The 24686-nt window shown below is 37.0% G+C and overlaps 1 protein-coding gene across 2 annotated transcripts in view; it reads right to left on the bottom strand.

Moving 5' to 3' along the window:
* The window catches only part of FAP (fibroblast activation protein alpha), a 37210-nt gene extending 17663 nt beyond the window's left edge, over positions 1–19547 (bottom strand). Inside the window, exons 1-12 of one of the 2 annotated variants that reach the window (XM_009901192.2) lie at positions 19495–19547; positions 19132–19216; positions 13282–13377; positions 11371–11465; positions 11148–11222; positions 10902–10954; positions 9720–9792; positions 8039–8159; positions 6852–7006; positions 5640–5743; positions 5195–5330; positions 519–563 (exon numbers count right to left, since the gene is read on the bottom strand). In XM_009901192.2, coding sequence (XP_009899494.2) covers positions 519–563; positions 5195–5330; positions 5640–5743; positions 6852–7006; positions 8039–8159; positions 9720–9792; positions 10902–10954; positions 11148–11222; positions 11371–11465; positions 13282–13377; positions 19132–19216; positions 19495–19500 — 1044 coding nt within the window. In that variant the 5' untranslated portion in view covers positions 19501–19547. The remainder of the gene's footprint in view (positions 1–518; positions 564–5194; positions 5331–5639; positions 5744–6851; positions 7007–8038; positions 8160–9719; positions 9793–10901; positions 10955–11147; positions 11223–11370; positions 11466–13281; positions 13378–19131; positions 19217–19494) is intronic. The other variant, XM_054168550.1, reaches the window with a different exon arrangement.
* Positions 19548–24686: the final 5139 nt, after the last annotated feature.

Below are 24686 nucleotides of genomic sequence, written 5' to 3'. Positions count from 1 at the left end.
TATTCTAGTCAGTACACACTTCAATTTTTAATCTGTTATGTCAGATTTCTTAAAATGGTTACATAGACACCCCACAAGATATGCAGCACTTGGCACTAAAACTGTGTTCTGAATGGACGGGTTTTATTCTTAAATTGCTGTGGCATAACTGAGATTGTCTCTTGACTCAATGACCACAGGGATTTTACATCTATTCTTTGCCTCCAGAATACTTCCAATTATAATATTGCAATATGAATTACCTCTTGTCATGACTTCACCCCTTTCAGTACAGTGTCTAATCATTTAGTCTAATATTTGGAAAAATAATCAGAAGAAGAGTTTTTAAACTCAGAAAACAGATATCCAGATATTATGCTTGGAACAGGATTGTAAGTCTCAATCCTACAGTGCAACAGGTTTAAGCAGTAGTGTTGTATAATTCAGAATAGTACTTCATGTTTCAAAACACTGATGTGAAGAGGCAGAAAGCTGCAGTTTTTCATTAAATCCAAACAGAGTACAAAAAGAAAACCTACTCCGCCTGCCCATCCTGTTTGACTCTCTTCTATGTGCTGTTGATTCTGAAAAACAAAATCAAACATATATTCCTTAAGAAGAAGAAATTTATGGAGATTCAAAATCTTCATGCAAAAAATCTGTAGCTGCTTGTAAAAGAGAGTTCTAGCATGCTTGCTTTGAAGGATCAGGGACTTGAAGGTTTGCTGAGGTAAATAATGGAGAAATTGACTACTCATGGCTTGGATAGGCACATGCTATGTTGGATAAGAAAAGCCTGCTGAGTGGCTGGGCCCAGTGAGTTGTGGTGAATGGAGTTAAGTCCAGCTGGTGGCCAGCTACAAGAGATGCTGCCCAGGGTTCAGTAGTGGGGCCAGTTCTCTTTAATATTTTCATACATGATCTGGATGAGGGAATTGAGTGCACCCTCAGTAAATCAGCAGGTGACATGAAAATGGGTGGGAGTGTTGATCTGGTTGATGGTAGAAAGCCTTGTCAAAGGACAGGCTGGGTTGATGGGCCAAAGTCAGTTTTATGAGGTTTAACAAGACCAAGTGTTGAGTGCTACCCTTTGTCACAACAACCCAATGCAACACTACAGGCTTGGGCAGAATGGCTGTAACGTTGCCCAGCAGAAAAGGATCTTGGGGTGCTGTTTGACAGTGGTATTAACATGAGCTAGCAATGTGCTCAGGTGGTCATAAAGGCAAATGGCATCCTAACCTCTCGAGCATAGTGTGGCCAGCAGGAGCAGGGAAGCGATTGTGACCCTGTACTTGGCACTGGTGGGGTTGCAACTTGAGTCCTGTGTTCAGTTTTGGGCCCTGTGATATGAGAAAGACATTGAGCATGTCCAGAGAAGGGCAGTGAAACTGGTAAAAGGTCTAGAGAACAAGTCTAATGAGGAGAGGCTGAGGGAACTGGCATTGTTTAGTGTGAAGAGGAGACTGAGGGGAGACCTCATTGCTCTCTTCTACAACTACGTGAAGGGAGGTTGTAGTGAAGTGGGGGTTAGGTTCCTTCTTCCTAATATCAGGTGATAAGAGTGAGAGAAAATGGCCTGAAACTTTGCCAGGGGAGGTTTAGATTGGTTATCAGGAAAAATTTATTTACAGCAAGAGTGGTCAGACATTGGAATAGGTTACCCAGGAAGGTGGTAGAATCAAAGACCCTGGAGATGTTCAAGAAATGTGTGAGCATGGCACTTTGGAACACTGTTTCATGGCCCTGGTGGACTGAGATCTTAGAGGTCTCTTCCAACCAAAACAATTCTATTATTCTGTTAATTAGAGTATTATTTTTTAACAGCTGTCATCAGAGCTAAATAAAATCTAAAGTGATTGTTTTAACATGCAACATTTTTACTGAAAGCAAGGATTAATAACTACTTAATTGCATGAAAATTTCAGTTAAAAAAAAAATCAGGTAAAATGATTTTAGGAATAATAATATTAGAAGTCTGTATTAGAGTCTTAGCCGTTTCATTTGTGGTGAGTGGTGCCACATCCAGCTGGCAGCCAGTCACTGGTGGTGTCCCCCAGGGATCAGTTCTGGGCCCCATCCTGTTCAATATCTTTACTGATGATCTGGATGAGGGGATTGAGTCAGTCATCAGTAAATTTGCAGATGACACCAAGTTGTTAGGGGGTAGAAGGGCTCTCCAGAGGGACCTTAACAGGCTGGAGAGATGGGCAGAGTCCAACATGATGGCATTCAACAAGCCCAAGTGCTGGGTGCTGCACTTTGGCCACAACAACCCCATGCAGCACTACAGGCTGGGGTCGGAGTGGCTGGAGAGCAGCCAGGCAGAAAGGGACCTGGGGATACTGGTTGACAGCTGTCTGAACATGAGCTAGCAGTGTGCCCAGGTGGCCAAGAACGCCAATGGCATCCTGGCCTGCATCAGAAATAGTGTGGCCAGCAGGAGCAGAGAAGTCCTCGTGCCCCTGTACCCAGCACAGGACCTTGAGTCCTGTGCCCAGTTCTGGGCCCCTCAATTTAAGAAGGATATTGAGATGTTGGGAAACATCTGTGCTAGTTCGACCTTGAAGGGCTTTCTGTTGTTTGTGTAGCAATGTTGAGACACTTGAACATGTCCATAAAGGGCAACAAAGCTTGTGAGTGGTTTCACTGGAGGTGTTTTAAGAAGAGACTGGATGAAGCACTTGGTGCCAAGGTTTAGTTGATTAGATGGTGTTGGGTGATGTGTTGGACTTCATGATCTTGAAGGCCTTTTCCAACCTGGTTAATTCTGTTCCGTTCCACTGAAGACACATTGGTGTCTATGGTTGTGGTGGTTTTAGGGTATGCTTTTAAAATTTAGCTGCAGATTTTGAGCAGAAAAGTAGAAAAATACAATAAATCACTATTAGGCATAAAAAGAAAAACAAAAGATTATTCTAAACAAATTAATTGGATAAATGCCTGGGATAAGAGCAACATAACAATTCTCCCCAGTTCCCATTCCTTTTCTCTTCTGATCTTAGTTGTTTTGCTTTGCTCAGGAGAGAGATAATGTGCTTCTGGCTGGCCTTGGATAAGTCTAACCCACTGCTTCTCTCTCTGATCCTTTCTCCCTTGGGACAGAGGGGTAGGGGGGACAGTGGAACAGCTTCCCAGGTCTCTTGACCAGGGGAGTTTTTGTGTTGTTTGCTAATTGTAAATATCTGTATAATATTGTAAATAGTGTATATTTTGTACATATTCATTGCATTCCATTGTAGAGTGTAGTTTTTGCTTGTAAATACAACTTCATTTGCTTCTAACTGAATTGGTCTGGCTAAAAGTTAATGCTGGGGGGATAACTTCAACCCACCACACTGGTCTATTCACATGAGCAAGTGGTGAACATTTCAACACTTTGGGAACATTTTGTAGATTGTATTTTGTTATTATTCTCAAGTACATAAAGACTAGCATATTTATTGTACCTTAGATCCCGATTTAATCTGAAATCAACAAGAGAACTATTTTTGCCAATGGAAATGTAGAGATATACTTTCTAACTGCAAATAGAGCTAATGCAGCACTCCCATCTGTTCACACTCCTTCAATTGGCCATTTGTGCAAACTTTAATGTGATAAAAGCATTGTATCACTGTATAAATATAGAATTATAGAAACGTCAGTAGTGACTCCATAAATAAGGTTTCATGAAGAAATGCAATTAAACAAGGATCATGAACACAGTCCTGCAAGATGTTAATTGTTCTGGTATGGTTCCAGCAAAGCAATTAAGCACATACTTAAATTTAAACACACAAAAAGGCCTATCAAAAATAATAAAACTGCTTACATGCTTAAAGTTAAGCTTGTGTTGAAGTACTCTGGTGGACTGTAGTAGAATTCTAGAACCCTTGATATTTTTTTTCTTTACATTGGAATATTTCGTTATTGGAATATTTGTTATTAAAATGTTAGTTACCCAAAGGGAAGAGAGTCATTGTTAACGTACTTAAAAGTGGAACAATTACTTAGGAAACATAAAATATATATACTTAGTGCAACATTTGTTAAATAAATGAAGGTATTTGTGGAAAATTACTTCACTGATAATGCTTTTGAAAGAATAGGACTTTTACTTCCTTTTAAATTTGCCACACAGAGAACCAAAATTATTTTTGGCTTGGAAAGGCTTTGTCAATAAACTCTTACAGTTAAAATTTGAGTTATACAGAACCCTTTTGTAAGTATTCTTGCCTTTTATTTTCTATTGGTTCAATGTTTCAGCCTAATGCCAGGTTTTATAGGAGTTTTGTACCACAAGTTCTAAAAACAAGACATGCAGACAGCATTGATGCTAAAAGACAATGAACAGGATTTCCACACTGCTTATTGAAATTATTGAAATTCAAGCTTATCCTTTTCTTCAAGATCTAGATGAGTCTATCAGTGTCTAGGGTCTTCAGTTTTTTACAAGAACAGTTTTCAGAAAGGCTTTTATATATGAACTCTACAACTTTTACACCTAAGCTATCCTGCTCAACAGAACACGGTTCTTTCTGTCCTCATGCTAGAATGATATATTTAAACTGATTATTGCAATTAACCTGAGGTTTTCTTTTTAATTCTGAAAAAGGGATTGTTTCTGAAAACTTGACTGCTTTCTACAAGTGCATGATTTGATAAGACAGAAGAATTTCTGCCTCATGAAAGATGGACTTCTTTAAAATCTGTATATTCTTTCAATTATATTAACATTAATCATAAAACACATGATTTAGACAAACTTAGTATGAAATTTCAATGTAGTATAGTAAGATTTTCTTTAAGAATATTCTGTGATATGGTTCCACTTTTGAAGATGGGGAAGCAAGAAGGAACTAAGCACGAGTACTAAAAGCTGCCCAGTAGCATTCTTATTTTTGTTGCTTTGAACGTTAATTAAGCCCCATTACAAAATATTTTGCTGATTTTGTATCTTGGTGAAATTAAATTTTTTTTTTACCTCTCCACCAGGAATTAAAATATTGAAAAAAGGTATCACTAGTGGGTAAAAGCTGAATGTGATCAAACACTGGAAAACACAATTATGGCAGACATACAATTATTTGCTGAAAGATTTCAGGGCAAGATTGAATATACTTCTGAAAGCAAATCTGAGCAACCTATGCAGTGGGTGTTAATATAGCTATGTAGATGGGATTAACAAATACTAATTCCAGGACTGTTAAGTTTATATTTCCAACTTTCTTACCTCTGGACAGTCCCAACTATTTGAGTTTTCTTTGAAGTCACAAATAGCTAAGACCGAAAAATTCTGGATTCTCTTTAGCCATTGCACACAGATTCGACTATCTGTTACCCAAGTAAGCCAAGTAAAATAGTGATCACTAAAAAAAAAAATAGTGGTTATTAAAGAACAGCTATACAGAAGCATTGCTACAGATTGTATCTCCTATATTGCTCTGTGGAAACAATAGCAAAGCTTCCACTGTCATAGGGATTTTTGTTTTGTCCTTTGTAATAACGTATCATATGGACAGAAAGAATCAAAATACAACATTTTTAGTTTCTGATCCACCTAGTAGATGAATATGGCACTCCAATGTTAGAAACAAAAATTAATTAAGTGGATCAAGCATTTAAGACAAATGGACAAAACTTTTTTAATAAACAGAAGATACTTGAGGTCACACTACCTGGATGCTATGGCTGAAGGAACTGGCACCTCCTTGGGTCCAAACACTTCAGAATTAGTGGTGTCTACAATGAAGACTTTAACAGTTGGATTTTTAGCCCCAGCCTTCAAAACAAACAAACAAACAAAGTAATTCAAATCAGTTTCTGAACAATTCAGATTAAGGGAAATGATGTTTGTTTTTTTTTTTCCAGGAAAGGATGTTTATCTATCTATCTATAATAATATATATATATATAGATACATAGGCATAAAATATGTATTCAGTTGAATATAATAGGGAAAATGTGGTTTCACCAGATCTTAGAATGACACTACACCTGTAGTACATTACTTAACTTTCCATCATTTCAAACAGTCAAATTTAGTGCCTTTCTATGCAGAAAATGTGCTTGATGGGAGCCAGCATTCTATTTGTAGTGTGGATCTTTGCAGCACACTTACTTTGGCATAAAATTCGAGGAGTATATTCACATGATTACAAGTGCTCTTTGACATCCCAGCTGTGAAATAAAATGTTTTAGCTTAAACTGATTTCATGCATGCTTATTCATTGCATACATTATTAGTTTTTTAATTCTCTTCCATGTGTGGTCTAAACCATACAGCTTCACTTTAGAAGCATAACCCAGCCACCAGGTGAGTAGCTTCTTAAGATACATTAACATGATCACTTGCAATCATATGAACATGACAGGAATCAGTAGAGCTCTCTAATATGTGCTGAAAAAATGCCAACCCCAAACCTTCTTGCCTTAGATCTGGCACTTGAAAGCAGTTAAATCCAAAGCCCGTTGAGATCAAAAAGCACTATGAAGTGTGCAAATAAGATGAAGCTGTCACAGCCTCTGTATTTCAAAATAAGAAATGTCTCATAATTCATTTACTGTAATAAAAAATAACAACTGCATATATAACACATCACAATAAGCAAACTGAATTGAAAAAACAAGGCTTGATCATGCAGGCACTTTTGCACACGCTTTTGACTTACATGAGAAACTCCATTTACTACACTGATATCAAAGTATCTACAGTTTGGAGGTACTTACACCTTCCCAGGACTTGGCCTAGGTTTGCTTTCTTTCATTAATTTAGGCCACAATTAATTTGTATACTGTTAATACAACCACTTTTTAAAAAACAGATAATTTTACCATTGTCATAGTTAATTTCTCAACAGAAAGGAAGTCAAAATAATGTGAAAACATACCTTTGGGTATGGGATAATTATTTTTCTAGGATATTGGTCCTCACCAAAATATGAATATTCAATAACTGGTATATTAGAATCATTAAATTGTACATATGCTAAATATTTTCCACTTGGAGACCACCACAGTGCGTATTTTGTTGCAAGCATTTCCTCTGAGAAAAAAAACAACCCACATTTAGAATAGTCTATGACTATAATTTATCTATCTTCTAACCTATTTTAGCATTCTACTCTTAGGAACTTAGACATGTAGAGTTATATTAAATAACACATGCTGCAATACATCTCAGTTTTGAAAGCCTTAAGACCTCTCAAAACTGGCACACAGATCCCATTTAAGTCACTTGGGTTTTTGCTGTGTGCATGTGTTGTTTGGGGTTTTTTTTAAACCAAATTGCAAAATTTTCACCAAAATTAAAATGTTTATTGAAGCTTGTGGTGGGTTGAAATTACTCCCCATAACTAATTTGAGAGAATTAGCCCCAAAATAAAATTTGTCCAACCAGCTCAGCTGGAAGCAAATGAAGCTCTATTTACAAGCAGACTAAAATCAAGAAATATGAAATGCAATGAATATGCACAAAAGTATACAACATTTACATGTATTAACAATTCATAAACAACACAAGAACCCCCCTCTCCCTGCCCTGGACAAGGGAAAGATGAAAAAGAGAGAAGCATAGAGTAGCTGGTTAGTACGTAGCCACAAGAAGAACACAGGCAAGGTCAGCAAGCCAGCGGTAGCAAACAGCTAGTATCTGCTAGAGCGAAGAGCTGGCAAAGAGTTAGTTTATACAACTAACTTCATGTTAGATATCAGACAAATGGGATTATTTAGGCCTTATCACTATTTTCCCTTTACATCCAATGGTAATTTATTTACATTCTACTTCCTACACAACATCTGTGGAAAATTTCCTAGGCATCAGCCTAAAACTACCACAAAGCTTAATTCCTAATCACTACCTGTGCAGAAAAAGGAAGCCCAATTTGTAAAGTTCTGATAGAGTTTCAGTAACAAAAGACTCATGATTTTGGTTACACATTATGAACACAAAATTACACAATCCATAGGGCTCTAAAAATAATGTATCATCACAGATATTTTAGAATGGATTGTGAGAAAGAGATCATCTAAGCAAAGTACTTAACAGGTTAGTTGCTGCCCTTCAAGATTTACTTACCTTCATAGACCCAATCAGGAATCCCATTAAAAATTTCATTCTGTTTTCCATCAGAAGTTATTTTAATTGGTGCCTCTCTCGGACTTTGTTTCAAATAGATGTTATTCTGATATACATACACCTAAATACAAGAAAGCATTTCTTGTGAATATAGGCATTAATAATAGCAGTTAGACTGTGCTGCAGTCAATGCTCTTATGCTATACCAACAAGAATATATAAAGAATACAAAATAGGAAATAAATGCTAAGCTAGAAGCCCTTGCAAATTTGGCATAAGTAGGTACCTCAGTAAAAATATTATACAGTGCAGACCAAATTCTATGTTCAACTATGTTAGGCTAAATCCTGAACAACTCTTTGATTTTAATAAACTCAGAGGATTCTGTGTCTAGCTTTGGTGTGGAAAATAATGAAAAAATTTTTGTTGAAACTCATTGCTGAGTTTTTTAAGAGATTTTGTTTTGTGACTTTTCCTTCTGGTTCCAGCAAAAGTAGAAGATTAAAAAAAACAAAAAAAAACAAAACCACCAAATAACAAAAAAAATGACTAAAAATAAAGTAACTGGATTTTCCTAAACCTGTCTAAATGCCCAGGTAATATGAAATGAGGTAAAGAAACAGTTTTACTCTGTCTGGGCTGGTTTGCTGCTTTTTAATAAATTAGTTACCAAAAGAGAGTACTTGAAAAAAGCTCTTGGAGGCTTTGGGTGTCTCTAAGTTTCAATCAAATGAATGGAAATGTATGTAAGAAACCAGAACCAGAAACATCACTTTCTTTGAAAACTGTGCCTTTTAATGCTCTAAGCATTTGTCAGTAATCAGTTTAACATTTTAAGTACTTTGTGTTTTAAGTGAAAAAGAACTGAAATTCTCAGATGCAATAATTATTGTATTAAAACATCACAGATAATTTGTACCAGAAAGACAGGAAACTATCTTCATTATCAAGAATTCTGAAGAGAGAACATAAAGAACATAACAAAATTTAATTGAGAGAACTCTAACATTCTCCTAGAACACAGAAAAAATTTCACACTAAATTGTTCATTAATACTTAGCATACTTTGGCATTTTCTGAAATTAGTATGATGTTTAAAAATTTTATCTTGTACAAACAGTTTGTCAGTCCTGGATAAGTAGTTAAAAACCCCACTATTATTGGGCCAATGCTTTGGAACCAAGAATAAAAAAAGTTTATAAAATTGTTACTACATCTAATACGTCTGTTACAGTTACTAAGAAATATGTACTTGGCTATCAACTAGTTATTAAAAAAGAAGAAATGTCCTATAGTAAACCTTTGAGAAAAGATTTCACATATTGCATCTCTAAATCGCTACATTAAACTAATGTGTTACACTTATAAGGTTTTTAATGGAAAACATATTGTTTTTCAGGCCTTGAAACTACAGTTAATCCTATAGACATGTTGTTCAGCTCTTTATGAGATACTGGCTAGTAAACTAAAACATGTAATGTAGCTGAGAACATGGATTCTTCTGTTAAGACACAGTTGAATTTTAAGAATAAAAACTGCTTCCTTGGTCATTCTTGCTCACAAACAAGTTTAGTACACACAAGCCTGTTAAAAATATGGCCTAAGAAAATAATAATCAAAGGCAAATACATATTTTCTAGCAACACATATCAAAATAAATCTAGCACTTGTCTTTACTGACCAATTTGTGTCCAACGGGTGACCAGGATATGTACTGTACTTTATGTGGAAGCTGATTTTCTGTTACAAAACCACTAAAAAAAGGAAAGAGGTTGAGATGGCTTTTTATGCAAAGTGCAAGTGAATTGTTATACTGTACATTCATATAAAATTAATGAAGAGCTGTACTTTCTAGCAGCTTATGGGGTTTTGAGCAATGCAAAATTAAGGCAGGTAGTGACACAGGCATTAATGTGACGGTGTGCACCACTGCTGGTAAAGGCTTGAAACTCAACTTTTTGAAAGCATATCCATCAGTCTAAGAAGACAACCTTATCTCTTTCTAATTATTGCACAAGCACCTACAGTTACTTGCCCTATCGGCAGTCTGCATTACAGGCTCAGCAAGTTATTGGGAAATGTGAACTGAGGATATATAGCATGCTGAGGCAAGCTTAACAGCAGCAGTTATAACTTTTCTTAAGGATCACAATCCACTTGCAGTACTTCTCTATTCACATTAGCTTGCAGCAATTCTTTCCTATCACCTTGAGCCAACAATTTCCCAAGAATGGTGTAGCTCACTGCAGCCCCTGTTGCTCAGAACTAAGAAGTGTTTTGTCATGCTGCTACTTATGGCATAAAAAGGTGACTGGGGCGGCAGATCCATCAAATTTTGGTAGAAAAAGAAGTGGTACAGGGAAGATCCCGGGAAAGAGGCCATTTGCCATGAGAGAAGCTGTAAACTTCTGAGGAATCCAGGATGGACTGTTACAAGATCACTGGAATACTAAAAGACATGTGAGAGTTTTAAGAAAACTGAAGATTAAATCTACCATAAAAAGCATGAATTAGAGAAAAGTAGGGCATAGAGACATCAGGTGCAAGACTGAAGTGGACCCAGGTAGCCAAGATAAAGTGAAAGAAAATTATGTAAAGGAAAAAAAAAAAATATAATCTTGAGCAGTGAAAGTTTTAGGGCATGAAATATAAATCAGTCCAGATACCTGAATGAGTAGATGAAAGGACTGTATGATTTTCTTAGAGACTACTTTTTTTCAAGCAAATGGGTAACCTGATAGATTCAAGCAAAAGCAAAGCAGAGTGGTAGGCACATCACTAAAGAGTTTTTCAGTGGAAATGCTTGTTAGCACATGACTACAGAGCATTCACCATAGCTCTCCGTAAGACTATCATGCCTTACCCATATATAAGGTCATAAATATGGTATGATGCTGTATAAGAGTATCTCCACAGCTGCAAAATTTAAGCAAAGAAATAATATTAACTTGGGAAAAAAGATAATTGAATTAAAAGTAATCAGATGCCTTTCACAAGGCATTCACAATGCCTTTCTCAAGAAAGTACCAATAACCATCTATCTATGGAAACCACAATCAACAAAATACTAAGTGAAAACAAACATTTCATTAAATATTAAAATAATTACCTTTGAATAATTGCTTTCCAGAGCTATGAAATACTTATCTGATGATAACACATAATTTGAAGCATTAACTTGTTTCTGAAAGATTAAAAAGTAGATTAGAGTCTAGTAAAAAACTTTCTAAATAAGGATTTGATGAGTTGAGCTTTAATTCACTCACTTATAAACTGGCACTTGAAACACAACTACACTTTACTGCCTCTTTATCAGCCAATAAGGTACGTACCATTGTGCTGTTAGTCATGATGGTAGTTGGGTAGTTCATTTCAACATTGTAAAGAATAATATCATCTTCTGCAGACTGATGAAGATATTCATTATCTTTATAAACAAGATAAAAGGGCTGTTACCTTGCACAGAAAATACTACAAAACAGATCTATTTATCAAAGTATTCACACTCTTGTCAATTAATAGTTTTTGAGCAAATATCTTTTGGCAGGTATATAAAAATGTTTTTATTCAAATGTTTCCACAGTACAGACTTATCAACAAACTGTCTTCCGTGTTCTTGAGTTCTCAAGGTTACACACTGCACACAGAATCAGCCAGTTAATTTTATAATTAAATTACAATTTTTATTCTCAGTAATGTCTGATCAAGAACACCAGAGAGTCATTAGAAAGTCAGTATCACAATTGTAAATGTTTAAAACAGTCAAGATCTCGTCTCATAATTTCACCAGACCATTTTAATTTGTGCAGACTCCTCAGGTAACAGCAGTATCACATAACTGACATACAGAAATTATACTGCCCTTACATAGGTCCTACAAAATAAGATGGAATCCTACGAAATGAATAATGGAATTTAACCCTACCTGTGCTCAAGACCTGAGCTATAGTTTGGTATAGAATGAAGATAAGCATTTTAATTTCGCATCATTACTTTCACTGCTATAAAAAGAGACAAGGAATTTAACAGTTTAAAAGCAGCCTAAAACATTGTATAAGGTGTCAATTTCTAGGAAATTAGATCAGGGCATGGATCTTTTGAGTACACTTCTATAATTTGTGTAACAGCATTTGTGGTGGAGTTAGGAGCTCTTAGGAAGAGATACTGAATTTTAACTCATTGCCTCAGAAGATAAGTAGGCATATGGAATGCTGTAGGTATGAATATGGAATCTGTGGCATGACTTTTGCATGAGCTTTGTGGCTATTAAGTGGAAAGATAAGTCCAAGTGAGAAACATAGAAAAAGTGAACCAGAATATTACATTTAGGTGACATGCTGCCTACACACCCAAGACATTCAGAATGTTAAGAAATTTTCAAATCGATGGCAATATAGTTCAAATTGCTAATTGCAAATCTTGAAATGCTGGTACTGATGCCCTGGGAGGCTTCAGTTCAGTTCTAAAATCGTGGGTTAAAACTAACTTAGCAAGACTCTGTGCGAATCGGCACTATGTTTCTCATCTCTAGTCAGAAACAGTAATTGCTCGAGGCAGTACATAGATAGGAGTGGTAGTAGTGTGTGTGCTAGGATGTAATCCAATCTAATTTAAGCCTTTTGGGGCTGCTGCAACTCCATGATATCAAGGCTAGTATTTCAGCCACATACATCACATCTATCAGCAGCAATTAACTTCATGTATTTATCTTCTACCTTAAGGAACTTGCTTAGAAACTCCACCTTATTTTCTATGCAATGCATTGGAACTTAGGAATTCCAGCAGTGTCAGTATTTCCTTAAGTGTGATAAGAACCACTGGGCTCACTGCAGAGCTAGGCAGAGTCAGGCTACCTCAATTATCACAAATGGTAAATGGAAAAATGCTGTGACAAACACAAAAAAGGGAGATTGCTTAAGAAATGACTGACACCGACATATTTCTTTCACTTGCTGCAATGAGTATGACAGTAAAAGAAAGAAAACATTGAAAGCCGCTGTAAAATTACAGTTTATATTTGACTGAAACATGTCTGTTGAAATATCAAATACCTGGAATTTCTAGAATGACTGACAGAATAGTAAATTTCAGCCATAAGTTTTGACTAGCAGATCGTTTAATTTCATAGCTAGCATTCATTCACAGGAAAGCTGAAAGGAAAATACATTTCTGAATCTGTGTAAACCAGTCTGGAAATGTATATCATAAAGGCTTATGTACATTTGAGAATAGGTTTTACCTACCTGACACCCAATATGGAAAAAATGTTTTGTATTGGAAGTTTCCATTCAAATAATCCTCCAGTGTAAGAGCTCTGGGACCATCATTTGTGTTGACGACTAAAAATAAAACAGAACTTTTCTCTTAATGCAATACTGCAAAGTGAAAAAAAAAAATACTGGGGAAGGAAAAAAAGAAGTAATTAGTAGTCCACTATTCTATTTTTTTGTCTACACTTAGCACCAGGGAACAGCAAGGGTAGCATAATCCTGGAGGTATGCAGAGAATAGGCACATCAGAAAAGAAAGTCCTCTATTACTGCTCTGGTAAAGTCTAGCCTCTGAAGGACTTACCTTTAAGAATACAAATTTAGAAACTAGAGAAGCTATTTCATGCAGTCTTTTATTCACTTAGACATGTTTATTTGTAGACCCTGTGAGCCCAAGAAAAGCCTCTTCCACACAAAAGAGAAATCAAAGTTTTTTTAAAAGCATGAGTTTCATGAACTTGTGTGGTATGTAGAGATAACTATTTCAATAGGGACCTGTGTATGTTCAATGAACAGTCAAACAGGATGTGCGTACAAACCCTACTGCCAAATTTCATAAATGCCTCATTAACCACTGTCAGACTGATAAAAGGCTTGCAAGATAACCACCATCCATCTATATGTCTTAGATGAAGTTATGCAGGTAAAAATAATGCTCAGAAGTGATGAATGAGTGAACCCAAATGTCAACTTTTTATTTAATGCTACAAAATAAAATTACCAATGAGTCTGGAAAAAAGACAGGTACTCTGATATTTGATTTCTAAGCAGAGCAGATAGCTGCTAACACAGGAACATTCCTGATAAAGACCAGTTTTAAAGTTAAGCACGATAATAATGGCAGCTTTTAGGGCTACACATTCTGTAGTCTACACTTTTCTTCTTTAAGGGGACTTTTGCCTTCAGAAGCAGTGGAGATGTCACACTACAGCCTAGTACATCTCTGTCACTTCCCCTGCTCTTTCAGAGCTCTCAGATGACAACCAGATAATCAAGATGACTCGTTGCCCTCAGGTTTCATATCATGCTCCATCACTTCCTCATTACAGCTGCCCTTTGTTAAGATCACACTGACTTCCTAGGAAATGTTTCTTCATATTCTCTCCTATGGTACTTTGTAATGATAATACATGTTTTCTTCTGCTAAGTGACTATTACTTACTGCAGAATGCACATGTCAGGTTGACTTGACACTAGCCTTGTCTGCACTAATGCAGAAGAAAGCTGTCATGAGAAATAAAACCAAATGCCAATCCATAGGCAAAAACCTATTAGTGTAAACTCTGAACTAGCAGTACGTCCAGAAAATATCCCAAGAAGTTCAATAAGAAGTTAATTCCTCTTGCTAATATGATGACTATGTTAGAGATCTTTAAAGCATTAAGCATAAGGACAGAAGATGGCAAACTTTAAAATAAACACAGAAAATAATTCCAAAGAAGAATCTACTCCTATTTGTATTGAGTGACGATTACTTATCACTAGTTTTCAGTTTAAACTCTCTAAGTGAATATGCCTATTAGGAAAATAAATTCCCTGTAAGATCTGTTTCCATGGTTGTGTATATAGGAAGCTTAAAGTTGTAGTCCTGTTGGATATGTTAATCTGGTAAAATTTCCTGCTTCTTTCCCCATTTTTAGAGGATTTTTTACTAAAAAGACAATATCACAAATGTCTTATCTCTGGTCTAATTTTCACAGCTCTAATTTAAACTTTTACTCTGTTACCCATCTCACCCTTACATACTTAATATTCTGTGATAATTTATTATGACTGCTAATGATTTTCAAAATGTGTCCACTCCTATCTGAATTTCTACCAGTGGGCTGCAAATAATTGGAACACAACTATTTCTTACTTGATTACTTATAATTTGGTATGCTTGTTTCTAGGCAACAGAAGATATGCTTAAATGCTTGATTTAAAATCAGTATCTTCAACTGTTTCCTATGACTGTTGCCCATTCTTTCTTCTGTAACTAAAGACTGGTTTAGTAATAGCATTCAAAATCTCCACTCACAGAACAGACCTTACCATGAAAAGTACTTTACAGGTCTGAAGCACCACACAGGCTTTGATGTGGACAGCTATTGGGAGGACTGGTATTCTTTCATTGCATTTAAATTCTCTGTGAAATAAAAAATAATTTAAAAAGATACCCAGGGGAAAAAAAGGAAGCAGATAGCAGAGCCAGCCAAAGAAATAAAGCTTATCAAATGTCAGCTATGCTCCTTTCCTTTCTCCACCCCATTGTCTGAGTTTTAATTCTTTGTGGTCCACTTGCATTCACTGACAGGGTGCAGTTTTGTATTTCTCTGTGCACAAGAGTTGGTTATTTTGCTTCATGGCATAACTCACTTTATTCCATAATCATAATTCTCACTCATGCATATGAGTGTATTCAACATACATGTATCAAAGTGGTGATATAAGCATGTGAGCATTATTAATGATCACTAGCTTTATGCAGATACCTGCTTTTTTAATATTCGGTTCATTTTTGTAGAAAGAGCTTAATAGAATCATAGAAAGCAGAACTTGCAATTATATTAAACTCAGATTAACTTTATGCACACCAATCCATCACTGTGAATTTCTGTTTGTATTATCAGGATTATCCCCTTTCAAAGACTGATTGTGGGTAGACCAACACAATCCTTGCTTTAGATTTCAAAGGCTTACTCCACAACATGGTCTAATGAACAGCCATATAAATTGTGTCTACTGCCAAATTAAAACAACTGCATATATTAACCAGAAAGAGTTCTGGTTTCTTTGTGTGTTGTTTTCATATATGTAGTTGTATATATGTATTTGTATGTTTTATATATATATGTGTGTGTGTGTGTGTATTTTATTTAGCACCCACTACAACACAGCATAGATAACTTGCCAAAAGAAAAATAGTGGGATATTATATTCTGCTTCTGCACCAGAATGTCCATTCTCATCTCTGTAGGCTGATGCTGAACAGCTAAAGCAAAAGTTACTTCAATGTGTGCAGGAAAACAGTCTTCCAATTAAGGAAATCACAGCTCAGTTCAGTGTCAGAAAGTAATTACAACACTCCTGATCCTGCTCCAGAGCTTCTGGTCATGCTCAGCTCCACATCAACTGAATGTGATTTGCCACCCTTACATTCAGTCATTTTTTGGATGGTGTGCCACTGCTTTTTCAGTTAAGGTTACTTCAAAAACACCCTTTGGAATGAGAAGAGAAGAAAAGGAAGTCTGAACAAGTAATTTTCCAAAGACCAAGACCAGGGCCTTGGTCTCAGGCCTAGGTCAAGGGAAATATGAACAGGCAGAATTCTGGGCAATCACTAAACATAGCTGGAGAAAAGGTTAATTTGGAGCCTAAGCAATACATTCAGTTAATTGTAGCTCAGCCTGTGGTTCCGCCATTGCTTTTGAACTGCAGCCAGGTGTTTTCATTCTTGCCACAGAAGAACAGTACTACATACACCAGTGTACACATGAAAAGAACCTTTCTGAACTGTTTAGAATTGGGTTATCATAATTGGATTATCATAGTCAGGTAAATCACAGAGCACATTCCTAACTCAAAGAAATGTCAAAAAAAAAAAAAAGAAAGGTCACTAATTTCTTAGTCATAGATACCATTCACTGTATTGAGATTGCCTTCTTTGCTCTGCTGAGCCCCACAGGAGCTATTTAATAATGGCAACTGAGTATTTCCCCCTTAATATTCTCTCCAAAGAGAAAATTATTTTCCAGTATAACTTCTGAGAATTTTATTTTTATACTCTTCCATGTGTAAACCAAAACCAGCTGTCACATTTTGAGAAACCTGAAGAACATGAAATCACTAGAAACTTAGCAGACAAAAGAGGAACTAGTAATTCAGAATTACAGCTGACATTTTTCTTTGCTGATTTCTTAAGCAGAAATTTTGTTGGTCTGTATTGATACATTTCTCATATGCAATTAGTTCTTTCTAGATTGCCATATCCTTTCACTTAAGCAGTAGTAAAGGTGGAATGTACAAGGAACATATCTATTTCCTGTCTGTCTTTGACTTGCAACATTTGCAACCACAACATTAATTTATATTTCTTCTACATACAACTGATCAGTGGACTACTAAGAATTCAAAATATTTAGGTATTCAAACATAACTGCAGCATTTGTAGTTCCACCTAAGAATAAGAAGCCATAATCAGTTCCAGATAATTGTGTGTTCAAGGTAAGTGTGTGTTCAACAAATGCCTAAAATGCTCCTTCAAAAGCATCCTGTAAAGTAAGATAAATTCTTTATTGTCCTACTGGATTTAAAAGTGATGTCTGATATGACTGATTATGGAGTGGCAATTCCAAGATACTATAGAGGTGAGAAGAATGCTTTGGGATGGTTCAGGTACTGAAGAGGCTCAGAGTAAGACCAGTGAGCATGTATGATGTAAGTTCATAAGGGAAAATTACATTCAATTCCACCTACAGTATTTTCCATAATCTTGCATCTTGTGCAGGCTGCCAAATTGATCCATGGTCTCCAGCCTCTTTGTTTTCTCACTCCTCTTTTTTATTTAAATCTCATAAAAATATGCCTTGTCTTAACATGCAGATTTGGTATGAGTAAGTCTGACTTGATACTAAACATTTATCTAGTAGTGAAAGCTCAGATCTGACCATGCTAAAGCTAGTCAAATGATCTGGCACCCCTTCGTTGACAGTAAAAGCCAAAACTATTATTCTGAGGTAGTTATCTCTTCCCAGAATTGCCTCCCACCTTGATATAATCTACACACATGCTGCATAACAGAATCAACACTAACTGCTTCAGAAACCTCCAACCCTTCTCTCAATGAAACAACCCACGACAACCATGTTCCATAGAAATAGCAAGTAGGAAAGAGATTTCACCTTTTCTAAAACCTGCATATTAACTATAGGGCTTAACTTTCACAAGACTTAAGCACATAGCAAATTTTATAACATTTTGTTCTAAATACAAAACCTATTTATCTCAGTCACCCTGCTAACTCATGAACAAAGAATGATAACAGAAAAATAAATCCCTTTAAGTAAATACTCTTATTGGAATGTAGGGGGTTTATTACTGTTTTAATTATTAATAAATTTAATTATTACAGAGGCATTCATCTGCTATAGTGAAAGGACCTTGGGAATACTTATACTGCCCTTACTACATCTCAAACAGAAAAAAAATTACCAACAAGTCAGCACCATTCAGGCTCTAAATTTCAAACTACACTCACTTGAAACTACCAGACTTAGCAGACCACACTGTGTTGATTTACCTACCGCTGACACAATACTGAAGCAAACTGTGCATCCCTGTTTTATATAATAGTGATGTCACTTTGCAAATGCAGTCTTAAATATAGTCACAAACAGTAACTCAATAACAAAATGTTTAACTTGCAATTGCATAGAGACCTTCTGTAATTATAATATAACCATTTAAAACCAAATACAAATTCACCAAGCTAAAGGAAATTGCTAACAGCTTGTGAGAATCTTGTAACCCCTAAACCAAAAAATAGTATGAGGAGATCGGTGAATTACTTTTGCAGTCCTGTCTAAGAACACTATATATCATGCACAATAAAGTTAATTCATGTGCTTTTCACATCAAGGAGTTCCTTGTTTCAACATCTGCTGGTATTTCAATCCTACCTTCAGGATATTTCAGCTGTCAGTACATTTCTGTAAAGTGATAAAGGCATAACAGTTCTGACAGAACAATCCTAAAGTTGACGTGACAAACTTTTGTTAACTTTAGAAGGCATAGCAGATAAAGCTGTTGTGTTTTACACCACATTAGATTACAAGTACCTTACCTCTTGATGGAAGCAGTATAATACAGATAAGTAATAAGGAAAGCAAAAGGCACAGAACCACACCAACTATGATTTTTAGCCGAGTCTGCAGGACAGAAAAAAACCAAACAATAATTACATTCCTAATACTGCCTGAAACACACTTCTCTGACTCTTAAATACCTAAATCCTCCCACTTTCTCTAACTGTTGTAATCTGTCCAAACAACAAGCAAAAACTTCCCTGAAGTACATTTGAAAAGACTTCTTTCCTTTTTCTTTAAAAGAAATACTTTCACATCCCAGCCTGGCCGTGTGCAATAGCTGACAGTTCAAAACAACAGATATGAACGTTAACAAAAGCTGAATTCAGCAGTATACAGACCTTCATTTTCCTGCTGTATTCTAAAAGAATGTGAATTCTCTCTTCTGGGTGTTGGTCAGTAGATCTAGGAGTGGAGTTTGAAAAAAGCAGTGTCTGTTTTCAGAGTTTGAGGCCAAACCTCTGGCAGACTTTTTTTTCCTTTCCTTTCCCCCCCCCCTACATACTTTTGAAAACACTGCCAAATTTCAAAGGGTTTCCATAAAATTAGAAACACGCTTTCGGAGAAGTTCTTGGACCAGAAATGGTTAGTGGATTGCTATAGGGGTGGTGATTATATACTTCCCATCACTGTCAGCTGTAACCAACATCTGCTTACACTAACTTACGGGTTTTATGACTCAACAGTTACTTGATATGTACTGTTTTTCTCTGAAAAGTATCTACTGTGTATTTTGGCAGTCCTCACATCATCAGGACATAGTCTGACCTTATTTCTACTCTTTTCAGAGAAATTAAAAGAAAATCCAATACCATTATTGTTTATATACATTTCATGTACGTTTACTTGCTGAAAGAAGCAATGATGGTTTAAGAATGCAAAACAAGAAGCAGAAACAGACATTGTTTAATGTCTTTCATATGTGAGAATTGCCTTTTTTTCTTTTCTTTCCCAGAGAATAATGAACTTCTATAGGCTATGTAAGATTGCTTACAGAAGTACGTATCTACAGGCCCAGTGCAAATCCTGAAATGGTGCTTAAACCACCAACTGCACGTTATTTTATTTAGCTCACTAAAATGAGGTCAAACGCAAAACAGAGAACATTTCTCGGGAGACCACAGTGTCAGGTTACACAAGAGATCTTTTAGCAGAGAGAAAAACGCTGGTGAAGGGAAGCAAAAGCATGCCGTGCTCATTACACTCACTTCACCCAACATTCTCACTAGCGGTCTTCCTCAAAGCCCCTCCGAGGCCAGCGAAGAAGACGCGGGCCCGGGGTACCGCGCCCTGCCCTCGGGGCCCCGCGCCCTGCCCTCAGGCGCTACCCCGGCAGCCCGAGGCGGGTGGAAATAACGGCCGGAGGGGAACAGGCATGCTGCCGCCTATCGGCCGCGCGTCCTCTAGCAGCCCAGCCCGTGCTGAGAGCAGCAGAACGAAGGTGGCCTTTCCTGAGCTGGTAGGGGCTTTTAGCTTGCTCCTGCGCGTAGCTGCCTCTCCGTTCACCACTGCTCTTTGCTCTTTCCCAGCACCCCCTCACGCTTTCAGGTGTGCTGGCTTCGTTTCATGAGCTCGGTTGCTCTTTAATGAATCTCCATAAACCCTGCAACACATTACTACATATTAGTGATGTCCAGTGCCTCAGAAGGATGATCTCAGAAATTAAATTCTTCCAGTGCTCAGACCACATTCTTTCAGATGATTGACTTGAGCATAAGAGTGGGACATTTTGGATGTGTTATTAAGATCAAAAATAAATGAAATTTTGAAAGGGCAGTCGTGCACCCTTTATAGTCATCCAGACAGTGCGCTGCAACAAAACACCAGCCAAGGACCTGTACAGAGTGCATAGAGGCTTTCTGTTATGTACAGAAAGGCGCTACGGATGGCTGCAGCTGCACTGAGCTACAAAACAAAGCCCATCATCCACTGAGCACCTGTGACTTCCCAGCCATTTCACCCAGTGCTCAAGCCAGAGGAGAGGGCAGTGCCTAGTGCTAGGCCTTCCTCTGCTTGCTCTCTATAGCCTGCTTAGGGCAGCCAGGTTCAGCTGGAGCCCCAGGAACAGCTCAGCTCCTTTCTTGCTGCTGCCTCAGTCCTTGTAGTAAATGTCAGCTGCCAAAGAAGGCCACAAAATGACAGAATGTTCACTAGGTGTGACATGAAACTTAGAAACTAGGTACTAAGTGCATGTTTAGGCATTGGTGGTTTTGCATGTGGAGTCTAGTGAATTGCCCCATATTTCTTCTTGCACCAGTCTTATATTTCTCTCCAGTGCTTAACAGCAAAAAGGGAAAAATCAGAGGGTGAGGAAAGGAGTCCAGAAAGGTGGTGCCTCTGTGTGGAAGTCAGGCACAGGGAATATTGTTTTCCACAGGAAGTTAACAAGGATGGAGTACCCCAGAGGGCTGGAGCACCTCTCCTATGAGGACAGACTGAAAGAGTTGGGGCTGTTCAGTCTGGAGAAGAGAAGGCTCCGAGGTGACCTAACTGTGGCCTTGCAGTATCTGAAGGGGGCCTACCAGAAGGCTGGGGAGGGACTTCTCAGGATATCAGGCAGTGATAGGACTAGGGGGAATGGAATGAAGCTGGAGGTGGGGAGATTCAGGCTGGAGGTGAGGAGGAAGTTCTTCACCATGAGAGTGGTGAAGCCCTGGAATGGGTTGTCCAGGGAGGTGGTTGAGGCCCCGTCCCTGGAGGTGTTTAAGACCAGGCTGGATGAGGCTCTGGCCAGCCTGATCTACTGTGAGGTGTCCCTGCCCGTGGCAGGGGTGTTGGAACTAGATGATCCTTGTGGTCCCTTCCAACCCTGACTGATACTATGATACTATGAATCTTACTGAAATTCAGTAGTGGCTGAACCACCTCCTCTTTTGAAAATGTAAAATGGCATACATGAGAGAGGTTTCCTGTCACACCAAACTGTACAGCAGAACTTGGGCTAATGTTTTACAGAAGAGAAAAAATCCAACGTGTTATCACCGAAGGTAGTCAAATTACCACACTAGCCTAACAGTACAGGCTGGAATATGAGCCTTGGTGAGGCAGAAGTTGATGTAGCCCGTGTTAGGGCAACCTTCCTTGTATTAGTTTTGGTGGCAGGGTTTTTGGAAAGAGAGTCGAAGTAATTGTCTGGAAAAAAACAATTATATGAAGCATACCTTATATTCCCATAAACTCAGTTCCCCTTTCTCCCAGTTCTTGTCACAACAGTGAAGTACTAGTCATATAAGACAAAGTTTCAGAATAAGGTCCATCACGTTGACATAAGCCATGCAGGAAAAAAAAGGCTGAGAAAGCTAAAAAGCATTGTTCCAGATACACTGTATATGAAGGGCAGGACCGAGCTCAAAACCAACAGTGTTTCATAACAAGATGAAACCACAGCTACTCAAACTTTCCAAAACAGAAAAGGATTGTGACAAATGATGTTTCCCCCCATGTAACTCATGCTTCTTATTCACATTTCCAATCTGTACTTATTCCCTAGCATTCTGTGGTTAATGCCACATGTATTTTCAAAAACAAAGTTCAGAAAAATAAATTCTTTTCCTACCAATGTTGGTTATTCCTGACAACCAGAATATCATGAATTTGAAAATGCAGGTTCGGATCAGGCTAGTTGTAATTTCCAAATATGAAGCTTCCTCTAATGAATGCATATTTAGAGAATGCCTCAAGGAAATGACTCAAACTCACATGATCTAAAAGACTTTGCAGAGACTGTGTACACAATTTTCTAACTTGAAAGTTTTATTATTAAGGCATGTGCAGTAGTAAGACTGACAAAGGCTGCAGCATTAGAAGCAAACCAAAATTGAACTGGCAGAGAAATGACCTTTACAAGCTTTGTAAATCTATTGCTGCTATCAGCTTAGCTCCCTTTTCTCGACTGGGTAAACTAGTACCAATAAAGAAGCAACGGCAATTCTTCCAACAGCTAAAGCTCTTCCTGACTTCTGCAGATTCAGAAGACAGTAATTTAAGATAGAAATAAAAGTGTAAGGAAACGAAAAAGGGTGAATCATTTTGAGAAATGGACAAATTATGGAATAGAAAACATAATCAGTTTGTACAGCAACTATTCAATCAGTTATGGAACTACTCTAAAGTTATTGAAGTATTTCCCAGATGAGTAAATGCAGACTTAAGAGACGTAGGTTGTGCATGATATCAGACCAAAACTAGATAGAATAATGAAAATGCAACTGAAGCTGAATCGGTTCTTAAGTAATCACACATAGCTAGACAAATCCCCAGTTTTATTTCAGTTCTATTTCTTTCCACATTTGTGAACAAATAAGAGCTGTAAGTAGAAAATACAATGATGATTGTCACACTCCCTGGAGGACTTTGTGTCCATAAAGGCAATATATGCAGAAGTAACTAGTAGATAAAATATGGCAATTTAGCCTGGTTTTTTTACAACTTCACACTTCCTGGATGAACAATATAGGCACATTTTACAACTGCATTCAGAGACAATAATGTGAACTAGAAATTCCTTATCCTCCATACCAGCAGGATTCATTTGAGGTTCGTTGACACATTATGCAGAAGTGAGATTGTGCAAACACTCTTTCACTTTGATGATGTGACTGAGTAATGCTACAAATTGGCACAGGTGAAACACAAGAAACCCAAGCATGTTTGTGATGTCCTGTTGAGATCAACTGTATAAGAACAAAAAAATCCAGTTGCATATGTTCTTGCTGCTTCAATAAAGGGAAGTATCAAGAAGCTCGGATTTCAGAAAAACTACTCAGCATGGAAAATTATTTAACTGAAGACCCAGCAGTAATCTTGGCAATAATACTTTCTTATCATGATTTTACACTTTTTCAAAGTACTGATTAAATTACTTAGAGTAATAGAATCATAGAATCAATAAGGTTGGAAAAGATTCTCAGATCAATGCATAAAAAACTGTAAAATTTGTCCTGCACATAATGCTAAATCAGTAGATTCTAGGATCCAAAACTTTCAGTATTAAGCAAAATACTACACTATAAGAAGAATAAGTGATGAGTTTATAAGAATAATAAATGAAGGGAAGGGTTTAATTTTTTAAACTAGTTAAATATCTAATGATGAATAAAAAAAAAGAGAAGATTGAACATTTGTTCTGCTGTTCACAATGCACTGTATAAAGATATATGCAAATATTGGAGGTTTTCAGGAGACTTGATGGGGTGCTTGGTGCCATGGGTTAGTTGTTTAAGTGGTGTTGGATTGGTTGATGGGTTGGACACGATGATCTTGAAGGTCTCTTCCAACCTGGTTTATTCTATGTATTCTATGTATTCTATTCTAAATATAAAAGAAATACACTGCAAACTATTTACACTCCCCATTTCCCAGGGGCCTTTCCTGTTTTATTTGCATCATTCAAAAATACCTGTGGAATTGCTGTATCTTTAAACATTTCTGCATGTATCATCTCCTATCCTTCAGGAAGAAGTTTGGGTTTTTTTCAACTTAAAAATAAATCACAATTTCTGTAGTCTAAGCATATTCTAATCTACAAAAATGC

This window comes from Dryobates pubescens, chromosome 2 (assembly GCF_014839835.1).
Source record: "Dryobates pubescens isolate bDryPub1 chromosome 2, bDryPub1.pri, whole genome shotgun sequence".
NCBI lineage: Eukaryota > Metazoa > Chordata > Aves > Piciformes > Picidae > Dryobates > Dryobates pubescens.
Note: the sequence above shows the minus strand (reverse complement) of the source record. Positions and strands in the feature narration are given on the sequence as shown.